At 39.8% G+C, this 23,978-nt stretch overlaps 1 protein-coding gene across 1 annotated transcript in view; it reads left to right on the forward strand.

Moving 5' to 3' along the window:
- SLC6A2 (solute carrier family 6 member 2) overlaps positions 1-23,978 on the forward strand; it is a 60,516-nt gene that overhangs the window by 12,139 nt on the left and 24,399 nt on the right. Inside the window, exons 2-5 of the mRNA XM_038148293.1 lie at positions 9,356-9,487; positions 13,231-13,468; positions 20,997-21,135; positions 21,867-22,001. Of these exons, the coding sequence (XP_038004221.1) occupies positions 9,356-9,487; positions 13,231-13,468; positions 20,997-21,135; positions 21,867-22,001 (644 nt within the window). The remainder of the gene's footprint in view (positions 1-9,355; positions 9,488-13,230; positions 13,469-20,996; positions 21,136-21,866; positions 22,002-23,978) is intronic.

Consider the following 23,978-nt stretch of genomic DNA (forward strand, 5'->3'; position numbering starts at 1 on the left):
CACATTCTTCCATGCCATATCAAGGTAGGAAGCCCTTGCAGAATGGCAGTGACAAAGCATGTACTGGACAGCTTGGACTGAGGGGAAAATTTCATTGCTTGAAGCCTATTAGGAAAACAGTCCACTAAGAACAAACATAAGGCTCAAGTTGCAAACTTTAAGAAAAACTTTTGTCTTATTAATTTCCACAGAAGAAGCTGAGTAGCTGGAGGATGAAAAATGGAAGAAGGGTGTTGCTAGCCAGAACAGGTTGTTTTATGCAGCACTCTTGTGATTTTATACTGGTCTAAATAAGACTCAGTTTACCCCTCCAAGCAAATTGATGTCAAGAGAATTAGTTCTTACAGTCCTCTTACTGCATGAAGGATGATATGGAGAGGTTTCACTTTGTGCTCACAATGCCCAAATTCTCAGAGACCCCACCTAATGGCTGGGACACAGAATATTACCAGCACCACCCTGTGCCAAGTACAGATTTTTCCCAAAGGGAAAAGATTTCTGTGAAGAACTTGGTGACAGTTTTTGTGAAATTCCTGTGTTCAGTGCGAAGAGAAAGGTACAAAGTAAAGAAGCCACACCCACTTGGAAAATACCATTGTCCAGGCCTTCAAAAATATTAGCACAATCCAACAGTAACTATAATCTTTGATAAGAGAGCAATTTCAGTTTTTCTAGGCAATTATGCAAACAGTAGCCATGACCGTAATGGTAAATTTGCCAATGTCATTGTTAATAACACCACACACAGGCATTGAAGTTTACAAATGAATTTAAATGGTGCAGCGTTTGTCTTCTCTAAGAAAATATCCTTTATGGCTAGATAACATACTACTATAAATACAGTATTCATTTCAAACATGTCTGATATCTGTACTTCATAATCTAGAAAGCATGTCTAAGAAATATCAGAAAACTGCACAAAGCAGGTTTTCAGAAAACATGGAGAATGGCTTTATAGGGTATGTAACTTTTTGCCTTCTGCTTTAAAGCCCTGTTTAAGCCTGCACTATATGTAATTTACAGTACAGTTACTCTGCTTCCTTTAGTGGAGCCAGAAAGAACATTCATCCTGAAGGCTTCATTTCTAATGACTGAGAGTAAAAGTTAGAATTCTTATAGATAGGAGTGTTGACTGTCTTACACTTCTGTAATAGAAATAACCCTTTACTGAGAAAAAGAGTTTAGGAGACTCTGTTAGGCAAGAGTTTGTGAAGATTAAGATAGCACAGAAAGTATAACACTAATAAAATAAATCTCTAATGAAGACTGGAAGGAAAAGGAGCGGTTTGCTTTTGTCTTTGAGTCCAAACATTGAAGTTACAATTTAGAATTGGATTAATCACTAAATGGTGTAAGGCAAGTTTTTAAGAGTATCACAGATTGTTGTGCTTGGTTCTTGTTTAGCAGAATGTCAAGGCATTTTCCTCCTATTGGTTTGTACATTAATCCTCTTGAAAGCTGCTTGGCACTTGTCTGGAGCTGATTTAAGATGTCTTGGCCACTTTGTTTTACCCTGGCACAGTTATGAATCTCATGCCGCCTAAAATGGTTACTGCATCCTCCCCAGAGGGTGCTTCACTTGGAAGCTGCTGGCTGGTTTTTGTTTTGACAACGTGCAAAAGAAAAGCAGTCCTTAAGAGCAACACCCTCCATCCCAGATTGCTGAGAACCAGGAATTGCCCTGCTATATGCACAGCACAAAGCGTATTTCACACAGGGGCAGTCCTGAGAATTAGAGAGAGTAGAAAGCAAGGACCAACCAATACTGCCTAAAAATGAGGGACTCAACTTCAGAGGACTCATCCCAGGCTCTTTTTCATTAGGGTGGAAAAACATTTCAGAGATATAAACTTGGCATTCCTGACTCTGAGCTGTTAAAAGCACAGCTCAGAAAGCAGGTATCATTACCGAATGTAGGTACCAAAAGTGACTGCACAGCTCTTCAACCTGCCAACACCAAAAAGTACCTGCACGGTGGCAATTTCAGATAGAGAAGCAGATATCACTATTGCACTGTAATTAGTAAGTTTAGTTCACTCCATCTCTATAGATTATAAAAAGAAGACCAACACTTGATTCAAAACAGAAACACAAACAACACAACACCAAAAAAACCCTCCAAAACAGAACAACCGAATAGTAAAGGATCTGTCTAGTATCTTCCAATCAGGTATATAGGTTTTTTCTGTCTTAAACTCTGGTCTGTGCTAGACAGCAGGTTAGATCAAAGCATCTCACAAGCCATTCTGGCATCAAATTCAGATTAATCCATTAATTTTGAAAACAATCATTTTAGTTTACAGCTGACTGGGGAAAAGAAAACCCAACACAAATGAACATACAAGTTCTCTGAGAAGATCAGAAAACTATGACTAACAGTCTACATCTGAACCAAAGTAGAACTGTAGTTGCCAAAATCTCCCTGGCACCAACTCTCCCTGCATTTAAGAGACAGCTACGCTGATGAAGTAGTATTTCCTTTTGTGTACATGATGATGTTTCACATATCACAGAAAATATCTTTTCAGTACTTAACAGTTCAAGGAAAACTTATCACAAGAGGTTATGCTGTTATGGATCTAGTGCTGGAATCTAGGAAAACCTGCTTATCTTGATCCACAAGCTCACAGAAAATACCTTCTGATATCTTAATTCAAAAGTATTTTTAGCCATGGATGTTCTGCCACCAATAAATCAGGGTACATTTTGACAGGCACCTTGCTCTTGTACATCTGAAGTACAGCCTACACCTCACCTGGGTGGTTTTGTTGATATGCAATTGCAGGTGAATATATCCTTGTGTCACCCCTAATAGCTGCAAGGTTGGAGAAAAAAAGCACGAATAGAACATTCCTATTAATCAAACACTAGAATAGTATTTTTTCCTCTTAGTTTAATATCCCTTAAGCTTCCAGTCATGTCTGTTGTGAAGCAGCTGTGTTGTCCAGGGAGGCATCTGCATGCTGACCCAGTAGTCCAGTACTACACGTCTCCCCTGACTAGGAGCTTTTGAAGAGTTTGTGAACTATAAAGTTTGCTGGTTTTGGGTCCCAACAGTGTTACCTGTTCAGGAAAGGATACTACCACTCCTACAACCCCTATTCTATTGAGCATTAGCAACAGGGATGGCATAAATAACAGAACAATCTACAAGCTGGCTCCACCGTCCAGCTCATTTACTCTCTCTTTTCTTGTTTAAGCCAGCCATGTAGTTAAAAGAGAAAAAGGGACAAAACCAAGATGGTGGATTTAGGCAGGAATGTTAGTAGCTAGGCTTTCATATTGTTACAAATTCCAAGTATTTACTTACCAAACTACAGCTAACACTCACCTTATTGCCTTGATCTAGAAACAAAAGATCCAACTGCAATAGTACCTCTGCTAAAGCAGCACAATGTTGAAAGCTATCAGTGCCACCTGTAAAGCAGATCTTTGGGTTTTCTGTGGTCACACTCATGGCAAATTATGGGAATTGCTCTTTTCCTAAGCCAGCCACAGTGAGTGTTGTGAAGGTCAGCAGCAGGAAGCCCCTGCAAATCTCCAGAGCTCCCGCTGCCCCACTGTCCATCTTGGATCAACCTGATTTATATTCTCTCATACCCACCATATCTCTTCATTTATTTCTTAATTTCCTACCAAAAAACACAGGCCTGAGTCCTGTTCTTGTATGTGCCTGCAATTATCTTTAAACTCCACATTGTTGTAAATGTGAACATTTCATTAATTTATGTAAATAGGATGGTGGCCAATGACTTGGCTGTTATTTATGAATGAATCATGCTGCTCTGAGTGGCTGGATATATTTAGCTCTCATTAATTTGTTCAAAATAGCTACTAATGGGTTTCTTTAGCTCATGACTCTTGTAACAAAAGGCAAAAGGATGATTGGATTTGCGTGGGGAGGGCCTACGTAACCCTTTCAGTTACTCATCAGTGACCCCCTTCTCAATACACTGCTCTTCAAGTTACTTCAAGTGATTTTAAGGCAGGAGCAGGTTAACAGCTCAAGACAAAAAGTGCAGGCTTCAGCTGGCCTCAGCCAACAGCACTGAACCATTTCTGGAAACTATTTGTTTTCACTTTCTTTTGAGTGAAAGGAATGCTGTTAAAATTGCGATTCTGAAAAAATGGAAGGCTCGGAGCTCAAACTGAGAGTAGTAATAAAATAAGCTCAAATCCAGCAAAAATTTGTTAGAGCGAGTAGCTAAATGTAAAGGCTTCAAGAGAAACATGCCACTCACCATGGTATAGACCCACTGGTGTTATGATTCAGAAATACTTTCCATTAAAAAAGGTTGCATACTTGGAAGATTTCCTTGTATACCTGGAGAATTTTACATGTGTAAAGTGCTGCTGAAGTTTTTATAGAATGTCATGCAATCTGTTTTGCAGAAAAATGTTATTTTTTACAACTAGAATATCTTGCTAGCTGCTGTCAACATCATCACACAGCTGCTGTTATCATCATCATCTTGTCTTTGACCTGAGGTTCCCTCATGCTCCTTTGGAGCTCTGCCATTTCTTTGCTGTACCACACAGACCCTCATTGCTTTTAATCTCAGGTCAGTAAAGTCTCAGTGCTCCATCCCTTCTTCCCAGTTGTCAGCAGCAGGCTCCAGCTCCTCTCCTTCAGAGGTGCCCTTGGAGGCTGTGCAAGCTTGGTGGCCTGTCTGCTGAAGAGCCAGATAACATCCATGTACTAGAAACAGCTGCTTTTCCAATTACCATTTCTACCCATGGTGATCTTGTACAATCTGGATTTCAAGAACTCTGCATCAGTGACTTTGTTTTTCATTCACAAGAGTCTGCACGGATCAGAGTTTCCACCCATTTTCCTTGTTGTCCAAGCAAATGTGCTACGTCCTATCAACTTTTTGTTGATATTGTTTGGATTACTATTTATTCTGAATGAAAAAAACACAGTGTTGATCAATGTTAATAGAGATATTAGCTTGTATTTCTGTTCACCATTTGGGAGATCTCTGCTTTTAGACTTTTCCTGCACAAATACTGGAAACAATCCTATTGGAAAATATACTGCCATATTTGCTCAGAGTTTGTTGTTTTAGCAGACACCCCTGCCAGTATAACATTTTGACTAGAAATAACCATGGTAACAAATGCAGAAGGCTAACAAGCACAAAGAGTTCAAAATTGTTTCAACTCTCCCTGTCCTGGCCTACTTCTTGTATATGCATCAAAAATCCTTTTAGGATAACCACAGCTGTTTAAATTCTCTTTTTTCAGCCATTAGTAAATTAATGCTTCTTCCTTTCTGGGATTTAAAAGTGAGATGAGACCTCCTGGTAGGACTGAGGACTGGTAGGACTATTTAGAGCTTTTGCTTCCCATCCCTTAGGATGCTGGGAATGCTTACGAAGAGAGGAAACACTCCATGTGAATTCTGGTATACCAAATTTAAGAAGTTGTTTTGGCACTGAATACAGGAATGCAAAGTCTGTCTTGTATTTTGTCTTTCATTAATTAAATGCAATAGTTTTTTTCAAAAAAAAAATCTGTGTAAGTTTCCACTTGAAGTTTCACATAGATGGTTCTTGTAGAAGCTGAGGGTTTGACCTAACCTAGTTCTGCATAAGACACATGCTGTCTTAACCCCATATTTGCACTGGTACCTTAAAGGGACATGTCTGGATCTTGTGAGACTGTCAGGAGAGAGATGTAGCAGTTCCCAACAGTCTGAGGCCAGCCTGTGGCTTTCGAGCTGCATGTGACTCCGTGGAGTGTCAAGTATGGCTCTTGCACCAGAGCTGTACTACAGATGTCAATGACTTCAGCTTTTTAGCTGTGGAGAGAAATTAGGAACCATTGCTGAAACCAGTGCTGCCTTGTGGGATGCAGCTGTGCTCTCACTCCGAGGGGGAGTGCAATGCCCTGGAGTGCGATCAGCGCGTTGCTGCCAAGGCAGCGATCGATCGCGCAGATTGCGCTCCCTCGGCTCGCCGAGGTAGGGAGGTCTTGGCAAGCTTGAATGAAGTGTTAGCCAAGCTCTGCTTCCTCAGAGTTCAGCTGTCTGGCCTATCCAAATGTGACACTGGATTCATGCAATTGAAGCACTGCAGTTTCTGTGGCCGGTGGCACGGGCAGGAGTGGCACACGGTGCCACCCTTCCTAACACGCTCTGCCTTCCAGACCGGGCAGGCATTAACAGCAAGTGCTCCTGCAGAGGAGGCTGGGCTGGTGCTTCAATTCACACCACTGGATCTAAAGCACGAGGACGACCAGGACTGCCTTGCCTCTGGCCCACAGAATGTTCACACAAACAGGACTGTAAAATTCTTCCAAACAACATGTCATGTTCATAGGACACTGCTCCTAAACAGCCCTAAGACAGAGCCCCTGTGCAGGCCCAGAGTGACAGTGGTCAGCTCTCACACATAGGCTGTTCACAAGCATTTGCAGACCATTTAATTATGTATCTATTTCATATGAAAATTTGAATGATATTTTGAACATAAGTTATTTTTCTTCAAAGGGGCCTTGATCCCAGAAGGCTTGAGTGAACACCGTGAAAATTGATTCTGGATATTGGCAAGGAAATTAAAAGCAAATATAAAGATACTTACGAAAGTACCTGACTTTTTGTTATTTTTTTTACTTAACCAGAAGCTGCTAAACAAGTTTCTAGAAGACTCCAAAACATTAAGTCAAACTAATATGACTAAGCACCCTTACTTTGGTATTTATCTCAATTTCAAAATACTTCAATCACTTAGCACCTGAAAAGTAACCCAGCTACGAAACCCTGCCATACTGTGTAACTGCTCTTTGATGAAAATTACACCACACCTTATTAATCCCTTGCGGGGGCAGGGCGGGGGAAGAAAAAAAAGAGAGAAACCTCCTATAACTAAAGCCTGGAATGACTGGCAGCCAAACAGATGACACTTGAGCAAGTATGCCTAAGTACAGTACACTTCACAGTTCATCTTGGGATTAGTCATACTTTTAAAAACTGTGTGTTTTAAACTAGCATTTAATACACATGTCCACTACACATCTCCAGGATTAATCTTCCCAAATACAAATTTCCCTGAACAGGCATCATGTTTTCCACAGTCTCATGACATTAATCAAACATCACTCCCTGCAAACTCCATACCTCCCAAATACAAGCCAGGTTTGTGAGTCAGCTCCACACACTGTAATACGATCAAAGCAAGACAAATATGGCACTTCAAAAGCTCACTTGCAGGAAATCTGACAGTAAAACCACCTAAAATAATTTTTCCAGATACTAGATGTAGTGAAAGCAATATATAGTATCCCAGACTGATTTTGCTGAGTATGTTTCAACATCGAACAGAGCTCAGAACTGCAGGGTATTAAGCATCTGTTGAATACAAATTTTTTTTTTTTTTTGCATAGTATTCAAACGTACAACAGTTGAACATGGCAATGATAGAAAACAGATTATTATCAACACTAAAATATTACCAAAGCCATGTATCACTGATACTGTAGTAGCTTATGCAAATACAAGTTGCATTTATATTACACTCCATCATGAAGAAGATTCTTGCCCCCAAGGTGATACATCCAATATATTTCAATTTTAATATGCATTCTCAAAGGTTTAAGCTGTTTTTTCATTCTGTTGATATACCTTGTCTGTTTCATTGCAAGGTTTCAACTTTCAAATGACTAAACTTATGACTGAATGCTGAATACATTGTCCTTACCATTATGTTACAGCACGTTACTTTTAGAAGTAGATTGGTGGTATGACTAAGAGAGTCATTTTCCATTCTATTCCCCAGTATATAGTCAAAATTCCCTTTTGGCAGTCATGCAAGGCAGCTTACACCAGTAATATCTATGAAAAGTAAGTACAAAAGGTAAAGAAACAACTATTCAGACTTTTAAAAGCATAACAATAGTTTCAAACATACTTTTTAAACATGTAATTCATTCTGCTTACTGGCACGTTTTAAAAAGCTACAGTCATGCTTCCAGATTTTTACCTCCTGTAAGTGTATAAACTTAGAAGCAATGCAAATTTACTTCCTTTTAGAAAGGAAGTTTTCAAATTACTAAATTTGAATACAAAACATTTGAAAGGTTTGCAAAAGTTTGTACTACTTGCTATTAGGAGAAGTAATCAAGCTACTGCTGTTTTTTTCCTTTTGCTGCAAAACTGAACCATGATATTCACAATCTAGTTTCCTTTTCCTAGGCAACTCCTAAGGACACTAGTCAGTTATTCAGTGTACGTAATTACTCTGTCAGCTCTCTAGTTATTGAAGCAATCCAATAATGTTTTTCACACAGGCAAGTTTAGTATTAATTGAACTCTTCTTGACCAAGCAAGCTGTGCAATATAATAAAAGCCACCCTTTGCTTGTACCACAAAGCAGAGATGTGTCAGAACCCACAGTTATTAAACATGACAGCAGCTATAATTGCTTTATAGTATCACATGTGGCCATGCACTGGGGTAATCTCTCTGTGATCTGGATCATATGAAATAGCTGAGGAATTTTCAGGTAGTTTCTACATTAGATGATCCTTTTGTATTTCAGCAGGCAATACTTTTCATGCTACAACAGCTCACACACCAGGATTTTTCCAAAGGTGAGTTTCTCAGTGACAGTACAGACTCCCAGGAGAATGCTCAGCCTTGTGAAGTGCTCCAGGAACTTCCAGCAGCCCCAGCATTGTCCTGCTGCAGTATCAAGATGCTGTGCTGGGGCTAGCAGGAACCTCCACATCCTCCACGGTATTGCCACGGGCATCACAAGGGATGGAAAGGGATGTGTTGTCTAACCCAGTTAATAAGAATAAGAACATTTATTATAGCAAAATCCAAAATACATCATGGAAGTCCAAATTCTATATAATTAGCCAGCAGTAATTAATTTTCAAGCTAGAGGTTCCTGCAGACACTTCAATAGTTGTTTAAGCTGCACTTACAGGATTTCACATTTTTCTGTTGCTGGATCTGTGCTCCCTTCTGAAAATACTACACTAAAAATAAAACCTAAAAAAATGTTTCATAGTCCCTTTCCCTTTCAGCTGTGCAAGTGTGTTCAGCTTTTTTTCCTTCTTCAGTTAGGGATTAATTTTCAGAGACACATTTGCTTTGTCTTTAAAAACTAAAAGCAGAGGGAAACATTAAGGGGAAATAGGAGTTAAAGCCTATAGCTTCTTTCAGGGATTCTGTCTCTGAGACCTTTAAAAAATGCGGAACAGGGATGAGAATACATGGCTTCTTCCTTCCTGATATTTGTATTTCCCATAAGCAGTGGTTTTATCTTTCAGCTGGTAAAAGTAAGCAATAGAGAAAGAAAAATGTGAGCAATACAAAGACTGCAGTGTCTCTTTACTGTCTTTTCAGGTGCTTTTCTCATTCCCTACATCCTCTTCTTAATCATTGCTGGAATGCCCCTGTTCTATATGGAATTAGCACTGGGACAATATAACAGAGAAGGGGCTGCCACTGTTTGGAAAATCTGTCCAGTGTTCAAAGGTGAGTGTTCCTCTGCCACCCTGAGCAGCACCTGAGGGTGCCACACAGGTGTGATCACAAACTATGTAAGGATCTCTCATCTTTCAAAGACAAGGTGGCATTTGGTGACCTTCCCCCAACCCTTGAAGTCAAAACTCTGTGTTATCCAAGGTGAAACACAAAATGGTAAAAGCCACAGAAATCATCTTCAGAATGATTGCTGGCTGGGTGTAACAGAGGACAATGAGCAGGAGCAGCTCAGCCCTGCCCTCCCTTTCCCCTGCGTACTGGGGGTTGGGAGGAACTGGGAATCTCTAGGTGGAGGGGGGGTGGTTTGCCAATCCAAACGTTGGAAATACCAAATCCCCTCCAGGTTAGTTCAGCCCTGTCTTCCCCATTGACTAAGGTAACCACTACCCCGGTCAGGGCATGGAGCTTTCTCTGCAGAAGCCAACATACCCCAGTGGCTACAACAGCAGAATGGAGTTGTGAAGACTGTGGGTTTGGCCACTAGACTTATAACAGCACAGGAGTTTTCTGTGGTATCTCTGTACCTCAGTTTTCCTGCCTGTGAAGTGGGAGCAATGATTCTGATAGTCTTTGTAAAGGGTCTTTCAGGTTTAGCAATGAAAAACACTTATTAAATCTGGACATTATTACTATTGAGTGTTTACCACTTGGATTAACTCTCCAGCGTCACTGAATAAAAGGCTGTGGAGAGTTGTTTGTGCACAGCATCAATCTGCAAGGATAAAATAGGTTAGGTGCTTCAGGGTGTTTGGCTTTGATCAGGAAATGATCAATGTGTGAAAGAAGCCATATGTGTTCTGTACATGAAACAAGTATTTGTTAAGGAACCTCAAGAATTTTTTAATCATTGCTTTCCAGCAAAAATATAATTTCCTTTATATGTATACCAGACTGCATCTAAAATCTTACACAAAAACCTTTTCAAAACAGACATATCTGAAATTAAACCAGGCAAGCTCAGCTGACCTTAGAACCTTAAAATTCAGATCATGTTCACCCTGGGACTGACAAAAGCTGAGGAGCTTAACAACAGCAATCCAAACTTGATGGATCTGCTGCCTGGATATAGGCTACACTGAGTAAATGTTAGTCTTCTTTCTCAAAATACAGCTTTCCTCTTCAAGCAGTCTAGTGCCACACAGTAAGAAATGTGGAGGGGGTTTTTCCTACCAGTCAAACCCAAAACTCACAGCAAAATCAGCAATGTAACAAAAAATAAGTAAGCGAGCTAATAAAATAATGTGCCTCAAAATTTTAAAATTAATTCATATATATTTACATAGCCTTTCTATAATCCTGTCATGGGAGATAAAATTCACCCCAGCACCCAGGTACCTGAATACCCTTGCTCAATAAAAATTCCTGTTGGTATTATTTATATACCTTTGGATGACAGTGAGGATTTTGAAAACCTAAATGCAAAAATTAGACCTTCAGGATCTCACAGCATTTCAGCCAAATACCACTGTGCTCAGAGGTATTCTGTGTTGACTTCAGGATTGAAAAAGATTATGAGAAAGGAAAATAGTACTTATTTCATGTATATTCTTGTTGACATTCCAGCTGTGTTTTTAAGCTGACATTTTCAAGGTGGACTAAACATACATTACTGTTGATTTTTAAGTTTCTTATTACAAGAATGTAGAATAGCATAAGTTATTTGATTCTCAAAAAGTAATAAGCATTGAGACATTTACAACTCAGTATAAACTCAGTACTTTTAAAGTTTTGACTAAAAACCTCTGATAACATGCAAAGACATTTTACTGCTAGGGCTTTGGAGTTGTTTCTGGGACAACTGAAATCTCTTGCTCAAAGGAAAAGTACACAGTCTACACAAATTCATAATAGCTTCTCTAAATGAACAGCACTATAGTTCTAATTTTAGCTAGGAATATTATTGTGATGAACTCTAAGCACTCTACTTCTAATGAGATGCTATCATAGCACATGCAATTACAAATATACCCTGTAACCTTTGTAACACAGTCTGTTTTCCTCTCTGCATTTTTTTCCAGAGTCTATTTTAGACTATGGGTGGTGCAGCGTTACTTTTAAGAAAACCTAGAAACATAAGAGCAAATCCATTCCTGAACATTCTTAAGATCACAGAGAAGAGCTATTTAAAACCTATTGGTTTCAGTATTTTTTAGTCTTGATATTAAACATCTCTCACCCTCCTGGACTGGAGGACTTTCAGGAATACTTTTTTAAACAACAATAATCTAATTTTAATATTTCATATATTACCAATACTTAGTGTTTTAGCATACACCTTAATTCTTAAGAATAATTCTTTTGGGGGATTCCTCCCTCCTCTCCATTCTATTGATCATGGTGTACCACTAGATTTCGAGTGTTCAAGTGCTAGATTCATTTAAGCACAAAGGATTTGAAAATACTGTTTCATCTTTACTTTCACAATTATTTCCCCATTGTTAGGGATGAGCAAACTGGTTTACAGATTAAAAGCCTCCTGCAGAGCAAAGAGTAACTTTTGTACATGCAGCAGTCTTTGTACTGCCAACTCCTTCAGGGTCAGCATCTGTTCCTTATGCAAATTTTAAACCCGGATTAATACTCACAGTGTTTGCTACTTCCTTCCTTTATAAAGAAATAAGAAAGCTTAATAATCTCCAGCTATTAGGCCTCCAATGCCAAAAATTAAACAGAAGAAAAATAGAAGTAAAGGTTTGCACTTAGTTGCTGTGACAGTACCCACTGGGACAGTGATGGCATTGATAAAATAACTCTACTCCCTACATTTTATATGCAGTACATACGACTTTGAGAGAGGATTCAGAGAACAAAGCTGCACACACAATAAGAATGATTGAAGTCAAGGCAAAGCAAGATTCCTGAACAATTCTGCCAACCAGCCTTTACTGGGCTCCAACATCTGTATCAAAACTTCCTCCCAAACTGTTAGCAAATGTCCATTTTCATGAAGAGAACGTGCACTTTCTGGGGTGCTTTTGCTAAAGAGACCCTCCAGCCACACGTCATGACATACAAAAACACAAAGCAAATGTTCAAAGTCAAAAGAGAATGCTTACACTCTGAATTCTGTAATCCTAGTAAAAGGGGTTGAATGTCACACACAGTTTAGCCTCAACCTGATATTCACCAAGCTTTACTGGCATGCCCAAAACGACCTGGAGACCTCAGTGGAGCAGCACAGACTGTTTCATGCATGATTTGGAGCCAGTTACACGCTGATGGAAGCCAATCTAGAGAGTAGTAATGGGAAAGAAACAAGAGAGGGATCAGTGTCTGTTCCAAACTAGTTCAGGGCAGGAACATGAAGCACAGGGAAACGTCATTTAAGTGTCGAGCTTTACTTTTCCAAGAGAAGTTGCCAAGGTCCCTGACGTCACAAAGATGAAGTGAGTTTCGCTCCTAACATGGGCTTGCAATCTTCTGCATTGGAAGGAAATCAGCAATGGAGTTGTACAAGGACAAATTTTGACATTGCACTGCTTAATTTCTTTTTCTGACAAACAACAGGATTTGATAAAAGCCAGTCATTTTCCAGAACCATTTCTGTAATTTTTTGTTTAGAGGTCAGGTACATCGTGTCCGCATATGTGTATGCAAATATCAAAAATTCCTTTTTATTGGTGTGAAGACCTAAAATGAATTTGCAATCATGTATCATTGAGTTTAACTCCAGTGTTTGTGTACACTGTTGCATGTCAAATGCAATGTGTAATCTGGTTTTCCTTTGTCTTTAGGTGTAGGCTATGCAGTGATACTCATAGCGCTTTACGTGGGTTTCTACTACAACGTTATCATAGCTTGGTCTCTGTATTATCTGTTTTCATCATTCACATTTGAGCTCCCCTGGACAAACTGCCACAACAGCTGGAACAGCCCAAACTGTACAGATCCAAAACTCTTCAATGCATCAGTGCTTGGCAATGGTACTAAATACTCCAAGTACAAGCTCACTCCTGCAGCTGAATTTTATGAGTAAGTGTTGACCTAACTTCACTATTTATTCAAAATTCTATGTCTAAGGGAGTTTCCTCTTGAAGGTAAAATAGTTTATATCCAGCCTCTAGAACAAGCATCAGAAGACTAAGGTTAAAATGGAGCTGTAATGTTGGTCTGTATGCCTGGGTGACTGATTTTTTTCTCTGTGATCCTTGGTTTCTCCTGTACTAATGCGCTGCTTGCTACTGAGCAAAATGGAATTGGACAAGACACAATTGTTCTCTATGTGCCACTTTAGCTTGCACCAGCTTTGCTAGGGCAAGGAAACACAGCAATATTCTGACAGAGGTGACTGCATGCCAAACTAAGATGAGTTTAAGGTTTTAAAATAACCATTTGTTCACAGATTTAGACTGCTGCTCTACTCACAAATTTTCAGAGAAACAGCAGACCCCTGTTTGTTCTACTGCTTCAATAGTTCAGTGAAGTGAGATAAAACACTGAGCAGGAGGAAAGAGCCAGGTTATAGAAAGAGAGGCTTTTACCAATGCCTAAGCAAAAGAGTGTTCTGCAACCTGGGCTGAGACAGGCAAAGGCAGGCTTAAATCAAACAGCTGGAATCAAACCCCAAAAGGTATATAAATTAAAAACTGAAATATAAAACAAAGACACCAATCTCTGTATAAATATTTTCATTATGGACTTATGGGGGAAAATGGGATTTGATTAAGAGAAAGGGGATGAGCATCAAACTATTGAATCAGCTGTTGAATTAATCTGAATAATGAATCAATTAATATTTCTGTGTTTGGAGTAGAAAGATATTAGGGCACACACCTACTAAGCAGTCAGTCCAACCTTGTAGAAACAAAGGGAAAACACTGTTACCATAAATAACCAGTAGGGATCTTGGGGTCACTGTTTATAGCTCTTGAACATTTGTGACCACTGTTTCTTCTCTGAAGACAGCACAGTGAAAGATCAGTAGTGATACACAAACTGCTGGCTGGAGTTCGGGAAAACGACACTCAGTGCTTTGAAAACAAGGTGAGGGCTTGAGTTCAAAGGAGCTTACTGAAATGGCAAATAATGACAGCTGTGAAATCTACTGCCCTTACAATAAGAGGCTTAAGTCTTAGTAAAGTAAAATGCAATTCCTACCTTCTTGCTTTGCCTTTTTATTATTTAAAATGGTTCTGAGAAACTTATGCTCTCATCTTATGCTTGGGTAATAATTTTGACTTTGTAGTGGGTGAGGCTGTGGTAGAATAAATTCATGATATTTTGATTTAGTTCCACTGATCTGGGGAACAGCTCAATTAATGATTGTCTGTACACTGAAACTTGAAATATTATGGTCCTTTCCTCATCATGAATAAGATTCAAGGTGCAATATTCAGAAAGTAAGAACAAAAAGGGAATTTGACATTTCATTATGCTTTAATCCCTGAATTTTGGGGCTGTAATTAGGTCACTAGGCCCTGTACTTATTAATGACTAGATTACATTGCAAAAATGAGAAGGGTAACCACTTAACTAAAACACTCTATAACATCTGTTTTCCCAGCTGTAAAAACAGGGAATCACAAGGGGCATTATATTCACTTATCCAGTATTTGGATGAGCTCATCAGGTCCAGCTGTACAGCTCAGGTGTCGACCCAAACTTGTACAAAGTCTCAGTGTATTCAGATCCAACCTATAAACTAAATCAGAAAGCAGCTTCTTTCTTATATCAAATAACCCAATTCATGCTCATGGTCTTCTTACAACAAGGAGAGTTGAATCTTTAGATTACAAAGTTTCGTAATTTGTACCGGAGTCACAAAAGGAAGTGGGAAGTGATACAGCTTCACCTCGGTTCTCTAGGTTGTATAGTTAGATCAGAACACTCACACACAAAGGTTTGGTCATGGTGAGCAGGCTGAGGGGGAAGCAGGGAGACCAGAAACACCAAACATTTATCTTGCAGCTGGAGAGTGACTGAAAAGAGGTACTTCCAAGACAGGACTCAAGCATGAGAGCTAGTATGATTATTCTAAAGAGACACAGACACTTTTTTTGGGACATAATTCTTCCACACTAAGCTGGCCTGACCAAGAATTTAGTGTTGATTATTTCCTAAAGCCCTGTAACTGCCAGAGCTGACTGCCTCTATCTCCACCAGCACAGGAATAAACTGTAGGAGGAAGTGGGAGTGCTGTGATGTGACAGTTCATCAAATATACAAGAAAGGTACATCAAATTCAGCAGAAATATGCTGGTTGTCACTACTCATATTGAGTGAGAAAAGGGAAAACTTGCAGTCTAGGCCAAATCTATCAGCTGTCCAGTATCTGGCCAGGAGGAAAAGCAGAGAGAAACCTCTAAGCCTCAGACTTGGAAGAAATCATTTCAAGTTGCAAATTCCATGCCAAGTCAATGACAGGAGAACCTTGAAGAACATATTTGGCTTTTGTTTTCAAGCCTCAAGAGCTGGGCAGGACTTAAGTTTAAAATGCTTCTACACTGAGGCCTTCTGGAGAGTTTCATTTTACAAAGTCTGGTTTCAGTTGTAGAGGCTTAATTCAGGCCAAGGCACCACTGATGTCATGGGGACAACTTCTAACAACAGGAAGGAGCAGGACCTCTACAATACTTCATTAAAGATGCTTAAAATCAAATATAAAGTATTTGTACACTGTAAACTTGGCAAATCAAGCTAAAATCCCATATCAACTGGTGCCTTTCTGCTAAGTAATAGCCAGTAATATTCTAGTTGGGAATAAAATGTCAACTCCACATTTCTTTAGGGATACACATTACTTTAATTCCTTCCTTCTTCAGTGGTTTGGAATTAAACATAGAAAATTAAAAGAACCTTCTATCCTTTCCACATATTAAAATAATTCAAGATAAACCTTTCTCCTTTTTTGGAAGAACAGAAGTACATCACAAATAAAGTTCCCCTATTGCTCCTATTTTAATACTTTATCTGAACACAGGCATACTTTATATTTGTTCTCTCCATTCTTGTGTGTGCAAAAAGTCTGTTACCATCCTGCTTTCATTTATGCTGACAATTAAAAAATACCAGTTTGGAGGAACAAAAGCACTACTCTTCTCAGAAGGTACTGTGCCTGCAAAAAAACACAATCTGTTGTGGAAACAAATCTTGGCAATTTTTAAAGAAAAAAACAGTGAAAATGTCAACAAACATTGAGCTTCAGCTATTTCCCTCTACCAGTACTTTTTCTCAGGCCTGTTATCCATTCTTTCTGCATGAGAAATTTCACAGGAAAATTTTCATGCCAGATTCAGTAAAGGAAATTCACAGAATTCACAAGTCTGCCCAGCTGTGAGCAATTGCAAAACCTACCTTAGAACAAGGAATAAAACCAAGATTCACTCACAGCAGTCTACATTCGTCATATTTGTGAACATCATTTTAATGAAATTTATGAGAAGTGTGTGAACCAAGAACATCCTGAAAAAAACCCTCACCCTATACAACAAAGGTTACTTTTCTAGACCAATAGGTTTGTGCTTTAGGGTACAGCTCTTCACTGGAAATGCCATCCCAGGGAAAGGCTCCACATGGTTCAGTATCACAGCAAATGGAGTGAGCAATGCTGTGGACCCCAAAGATGCAGGAACCCATCCCCATTAAACAACTGGGAAGCAACTTCTCCCAAAAGAGAAAACACCACTTCAAAAGTCAGCACAAGCAATTCTGCCTAAAAATGCTTATAAAATCTGCCTATAAATGCTTATAAAAACTTAATCAGGCAGTAAGAACTAATGAGGGTGGATAGCCCTACATTCTGCTAATCACATCTGGTCCTTCCATTCAGCTCTTCTGAAAATTTTGGAGTCATGAATGTGCTGAAGTGGGGCACAGTAGCAAAGGAAGTCAGAATTGCTAAGTTAGTGGGAGAAAAAGGTTTCCAGTGCATTGAGATAAACATTCTCTCTATTGTCATGATCCAGAAAGAAATTTCACCTGCAATGGGGCAACCCCAGATGTACAGACAGACAAGGAATGAGATCCTGGAAAGCAGTGCCCTGAAAAGGGTCCGTGGCAAGTTGATCGTGAGTCAGCAGGGCCCTGGCAGCCAGGAGGGACATCCCTGTCCTGGGGACATCAGGCCATCACGGGACCAGCTGGCACAGAGGGGATTGTCCTCCTCTGCCCTGGGGTGGCCTCACCTCAAGTGCTGGGGGCAGTTTTGGGCACCACAATATAAGAAAGATAATAAGATATTATAGAGTGTCTAAAGGAAGGCTGTGAGGATGATGAAGGGCTTTGAGCTGTGTGAGGAACAGCTGAGGCCACTTGGTCTGTTCAGCCTGGAGCAGAGACTGAGGGGAGACCTCAGCACAGTTACAGCTTCCTTGTGAGGGCAAGAGGAGAGACAGGCACTGATCTCTCTTTGTGGTGACAGTGACAGCACCCAAGGGAGTGGCCTGAAGTTATGTCACGAGAGGTTTATGTCAGATATCAGGAAAAGGTTCTTCACCCAGAGGGTGACTGGCCACTGGAACAGGCTCCCCAAGGAACTGGTCACAGCTCCAAGCCTGACAGAGTTCAAGAAGTGACTGGATAATGCTCTCAGGCATGGGAGATGTGGACATTTCTTAGAGAAGTCCTGTGCAGATGTAACAATCGCACTCAACGATCCTTGAGGGTCCCTTCCAACTTAGTATATTCTGGGGTTAAGTACAAACGATAACTTATGATAAGCCAGCCAGGATGCCACTTAGAAATTATGCAATTCCCAAAATCTAGCTTGCAGTCCATTACACAGCTCCATTCTCCAACACAAGAGGGAGCTGAAATATCTAGAGAAGTACCCAGATGCTGCCGCATCCCCCTGACATCCCCCTGGATTGTGCCCAGCACTCCAGGGTGGGGGTGAGGCACACAGGGCACAAGCACTGCACCTCAAATGGCTCAGCTGCTCTCCTGTGCTCTGGGCTGTAGGACAGCACTGTCCCAGAGCCAGGATACCCTTCAGCATTGCAGCTGTGCTAGTCAGAGCTCTTTACAAAGCATCCAGAGACACCCAAGCAGCTCAGAGAGCAGCCCTGGGTGTGGCAGAGCTGGGCCTGAGCCAGGCTACCCCTGTGGCACTTCATGAGAGCCACTCTGCTCTCTCTGCACTGCACCCCCAACCCAGTTACAGACACCCTGGTGTCCAGCCTGCATGCAGCCAGCTCAGCTCTACAGGTTTTCTCCCACAAGCTCTGCCTCACTGCTGTGTGGGCACAAACTGCCATGAAAACCACAGGTGAATGCAAGCTGAATATGAGCAGTGCTATTTGTGAAATAAAAATACCTGGAGCCTGGCAAACTCTGCAAAGAGGGCTCTATCCACACCATGCAGATATAGCCTAACCTTCCACGGGTAAAGGAAAACCACATTTCATGCTCTGAAGGAAACTGGCAGCAATGATGACTGAACTGTGGCTGCCCAAATGTATAACACAGAAGATGCATGTAGAAGAGCTTTCTAATTGAGCACAATTATCATGCTTCAAATTGCCTTCTAAATTGAGGATGCAATTCAATTTCTATAGATTGCACATTGTATACACTGACAGTTCTTTTAGCATCTTCAGTCTACAATTTGCATTAAGTTTTAAATCATAAAAACATCATCTAACTACCAGATTAGGGAATATAGCCTGGGACACCTGATCCATTTTGCTGATTCCCAGTTTATGCAAGTCATTTGGGTTTGATCTCACAAATATGATTACTAATTTTTAGAAGTACTTAGGTGTTCCTAGAAGTGCTTATTAACTAACAAATACATATGTTAGTTAACATAGTAATTTACTGATAAGTGATGACATTATTGAATTCTGAGTCAACCTGATCCAACATATCTAAAATTTAGATGAATGACACCTGTCTATTGAGCACACTAAATTTAGACAAGTAACTTTTGCCTCCAATCAAAAGAGAAATAATGAGCTTATAGAGCTGGGTAAACATATTTGGAGAGAAAATGAAAATTATGATGGATTTTAGATTGAAAAAAAGAGGCCTACTCCAAGACCTTAAACTTGATCTATTTATGCAAAATTTTCTAAATTTCTAGAAGACAATCACATAAAACTGTCCAGGGATGAATAATACATAAAGCTGCCTAGAAAGTACCAGTCTGACAAAAACATTCCAGAGAATTCTACACCTAAAACACTTAAATCCTATTTTCTGGCTATAGCTTAAATGTGTTGGAGTGAAAATTATAGAGTAATTTTCAGATCACAACCCTTGGCATTTCTTTATTTCCTGGTTTGGTTCCCTGTTTATGAGCAAATATTCACCACTTCCATAATAAATATGTTGTGACTTGCTCAGAGTAGAGACAAAGCACACATTTTACAGATGGGAAAGCCGAGACACAGAAGAATTTATTGGTTCCCACATTTCCTGTTATTAAAACTATGACTGGGTCCTTCATTTATTGAGTCCTACGGAGCAGCTGCCCCACTGCCTCTGCAATAATTTGTTTTTAGTAGGGTTTATGTGTGAGTACCAAGCAGCTGAGCTGCCTGTTGGCTGTTCAGGGTCTGATGCCAAATTAAAGGGAACCCGAGTGCTGCACAAAGACTAAACAGAGTCAGTGATACTAACAAACAAATCACTCTTGGCAGATTTCTGTGCAGGTTTCCCTTTAGCTGAATGCGCAGAGTGGAAGTAAGGCAGGGACTGTGCCAGAGTTCTTGGGTGACTAGGAGAATCTTCCCAGAAGAGAGCACAGGGAAGGAGAGAATGAGAAGAAATTTCCCTTGGGAGGAACCAGAATGTCTGAACGCAGCTTCAAATTGAGAGCCCTTCACATTCTGCCCCTCCTGCAGATAGATGGACAGACTCTGGGAACCAGGGTGTACCATCTCAAAGTCATTGCACATGCAATTTACCCTCCCTTACATGGGATGCAGTCTTACAATAAACCAAGTTCCTTTGCACAAATCCCTGATTTCTAGTGCAAGTAGTTTGACTCTTGATACTGTTTTAATGAAATATTTCTAGAGCTCTGACTAGACTATCAGAAAGCTTAAACAATTTGTTTCTCTTGCATTTTGTCCAGCCTAATAAAATAGATCCCTATTCTACTGTCAGCTCCATCTGTTCATGTTGGTTCTCAGTCTTTCCCCCCACAATATTCTCGTCTCATTTTTGTACGTATTTCTCATCTACTTTCATTCTTTTCTCAATAACAACAATCTGCAAGCAAAACACTCATTCTAGTTGTCTTACTACCAATGGTTTTCCCTTTCTTTTTGACTCATTTGAATTCTGAGAGTTTATTTTGTAAGCAGAATTGGACAAACATCTCTCTATTTACAAAGCAAGGATTGCTTTCAGAAACTTTTACTTAAGACATGGTTTGGACATAGTTTGAAGGAGTTGGTGGAGAACAGAGGCTTCACAAAGCACCTCCACTGACTGCCAGCGATGCCAGCAGGGCTTCTAGTGCTGCCATTCCCATTCCTGCTGCCCACAGCATGAGAAGTGCAAAAGCCTTTTTCCCCCAGTGACTTCACTTTGTTTCTGTCTATCTGGTGTGTAGGCGAGGAGTTCTGCACCTACACGAGAGCCGTGGAATCCATGACCTTGGCTTGCCTCGCTGGCAACTCTCCCTCTGCCTCTTGGTGGTGGTAATCATTCTTTTCTTTAGTCTGTGGAAAGGCGTGAAGACTTCAGGAAAGGTAGAGCTAATATTGTCCTTCTGTCCTGACTACATTCTTTTTCTACTTTAAGAAGCCTCCTAATTTTAGAAAGCAAGAAAATAAATCACTGATTTTGAGGCCTCCTCAGGGACCAAACTATCACATTTCCTGAGTAATGTTCCAACTGAAAATTTTATAAATGTATTATTTTCAATTCAACATTGGTGGTTGCATCCAGAAAATGTCTTTAAATAAACAAAATTGTCTTAAATGTGCATCTTCTTCTTAGCCAAATGTACTAATACTTCAATGGTATAAGAGGCCTTGGTTTTATTATATAAAATGCCATGTCAAGAGAAATATCTGATGAAAGTAAATTGAAATCACTGTTTGACATCCCTCACAAAATATCTCAACAGAAATTCTACAGTTGGATACATCTGAGAGCTTTTTGTACATTTTCATGAAAGTATCACATAACATCAGGCAATGACTGCACTTTTTAGTAAACAACAGAGAGATAATGAGTAATCAGCAGTGTAAGACACACTGACACTGTCTTCTGTTTGTCAAAACTGTCTCCTGCTGGTATCTGTAAACTTACATATGAAAAGATTCATGACATGTAACAGCATTTCCCCTCATGTCCTAAAATGAGCTTCTCCATCGAACTGAATGGACTAAACCAAGAAAATGCCAGCTGTACTTATTACATATTCTTTAATCTTCTGTAGCAGCTGATTAACCTTTGGGATCTCTGTTGTCTGCAGGTTGTTTGGATAACAGCCACTTTGCCTTATGTTGTATTATTTGTCTTATTAATACATGGAATAACCCTGCCTGGTGCATACAACGGAATAAACGCATACCTGCATATAGATTTCAGAAGATTAAAAGAAGCCACAGTAAGTGTATTCTTCTGTTCTCATTCCCTAATTGTTAAACCTATCGCCCTTGCTATTGGAACTGAAAATATTACAACTAACCTGAAATTAAATAGCCATGCTTCTGCCTAAGCACTGGTCCCCTTTCTCTGACAGTTTAACTTTCCAATACTCTCCAAAACAGAACTATCTCACACTGAACCCAAACAATGCAGATCACAAAACACCTCTGTGAAGGCACTTCAGATGTAGCAGACCCCTAAAAAACTCCATGCTTTGCCTGTGCACCCAGTAAACTGCAATATCCTTTATACAGGAAATTGGAGTCATGCAAAAATTTAGTTCTCAAAAGGCTAGGAATTTCCTCAAGAAGAAAATCTTGCTTTCTGAATCACTAGCTTAAATATTAACCTAGAAAACAAAAATCCTGGCCTATGCAAACCTTGCTAAACATACAAAATCAGGACTAACTCACCTAATCAAACCATGGTTCTTCATATAAATAAGATTTTCAAAAGCATGATGTTCTTATATTGCTATTGAAAGTGATGTACGTTTCACTCTATCGTTGAAATTATACAAACCAACCCAATTTGAGGAGTAACTTGGAACTAAGACTTATTTCATACATTACAAAGCAAAATCTACACCTACAGTCACTGATACATGAAATTGGCAGCATTTTAGACCTACAAAGACTACAGAGACATTTACTCCCCTCTACTAAACCAAAACCAGCATAAAATATTTATAAGACAGTAGTATCTCTATGGATGGGTCACAAGGCCATTCCAATGGTTATAAATCTGAAGAGAGGCGACATCATTTTACTAGAAGGAAATGCATCATCTTGAAAAATCACAGCTTTCAGAAATGTCTGCAGTCTGCCCATAGTTCCACTGTACCTTTCCTATAAATCCTATCTTGGTTTTTCTGTTTTTTTTAAGAGTGTTACAATACAGACATATTTTTAATATTCTTAGCCAAAAAATACATTTCTGGCTTTGTAATACTAAATTTGAAGGCAGGCATTTCTTCAAAAACAGACCCAGAAGCCATGTCTGCTTTGGAATAATCCAATCAAACTTCAAATATGGGATTTTCACCCACCTGTGTCACAAGGCAGTAGCCACCCCAGTAATTCACATTTATGCATGCACATAAATACAAAGATGTCAAGATGAACAAAGCTGGTGCTTATATTTTTCTTATGTATTTTAAGTGCTGTTTGGAAATAAATATCACAATTTCAACTAGATGTCTATGGAGCTGTACTAGCTGTACCAGGCCTCCATAATCGTATCTACCTTCTGCTTCTGGAAGGACATTCTGTGTGCTGCCCTTTCTTGGCTTAATATTTCTGCAGCTGCTATTTAGATGACCCTAAAGTTATACCTAAGACTAAATTTTTCAGACAACAGAAAAAGTTACACTAGAATAATAAAAGACTAAAGATCACTTATGCTGAGAAGTGTCACTAACTGCTTTGTCATGTCAGCTCTTCCCCCTTGGAGACTGATCCTTGCTGCTGCAATAGCCTTGTGGGTTTAATCTTTGTCCTCAGGCTCCAAAGAATAGAATCCCACTTCGTTTCAATGTCAGTGCATCCCTGCATGCCATACACGATTTTATTTCTTCCAAATGAAGAATCTGACGAAGAAACATCCTAAGTCACAAACAGTGATGACCCACAGAGGTCTCTGCCAGGGCTCTTCTAAGAGCCCTTAGAGTACCCTGACCACTGTCAAGGTGGGGCCCATTTTGTGGAGCCACAAACTGCACTGCACAGAAGTTATAACAGCATAAACACTGAAGAAGGCTAGAAAGACTGATGACTATCTACTGTAAAATGTTCCTATCTGTAGATCTCTAATACAAACAAAAACAATGTTCTATCATAAAATATATTAGATCACACATTGATCAGAAGCTGTGAAAATGACAAACATGAGCATGAACTGCAGAACAAGCCCTGCTCTCTTACATCCTGCTTGGTTA

Source organism: Motacilla alba, chromosome 11 (assembly GCF_015832195.1).
Source record: "Motacilla alba alba isolate MOTALB_02 chromosome 11, Motacilla_alba_V1.0_pri, whole genome shotgun sequence".
Lineage (NCBI taxonomy): Eukaryota > Metazoa > Chordata > Aves > Passeriformes > Motacillidae > Motacilla > Motacilla alba.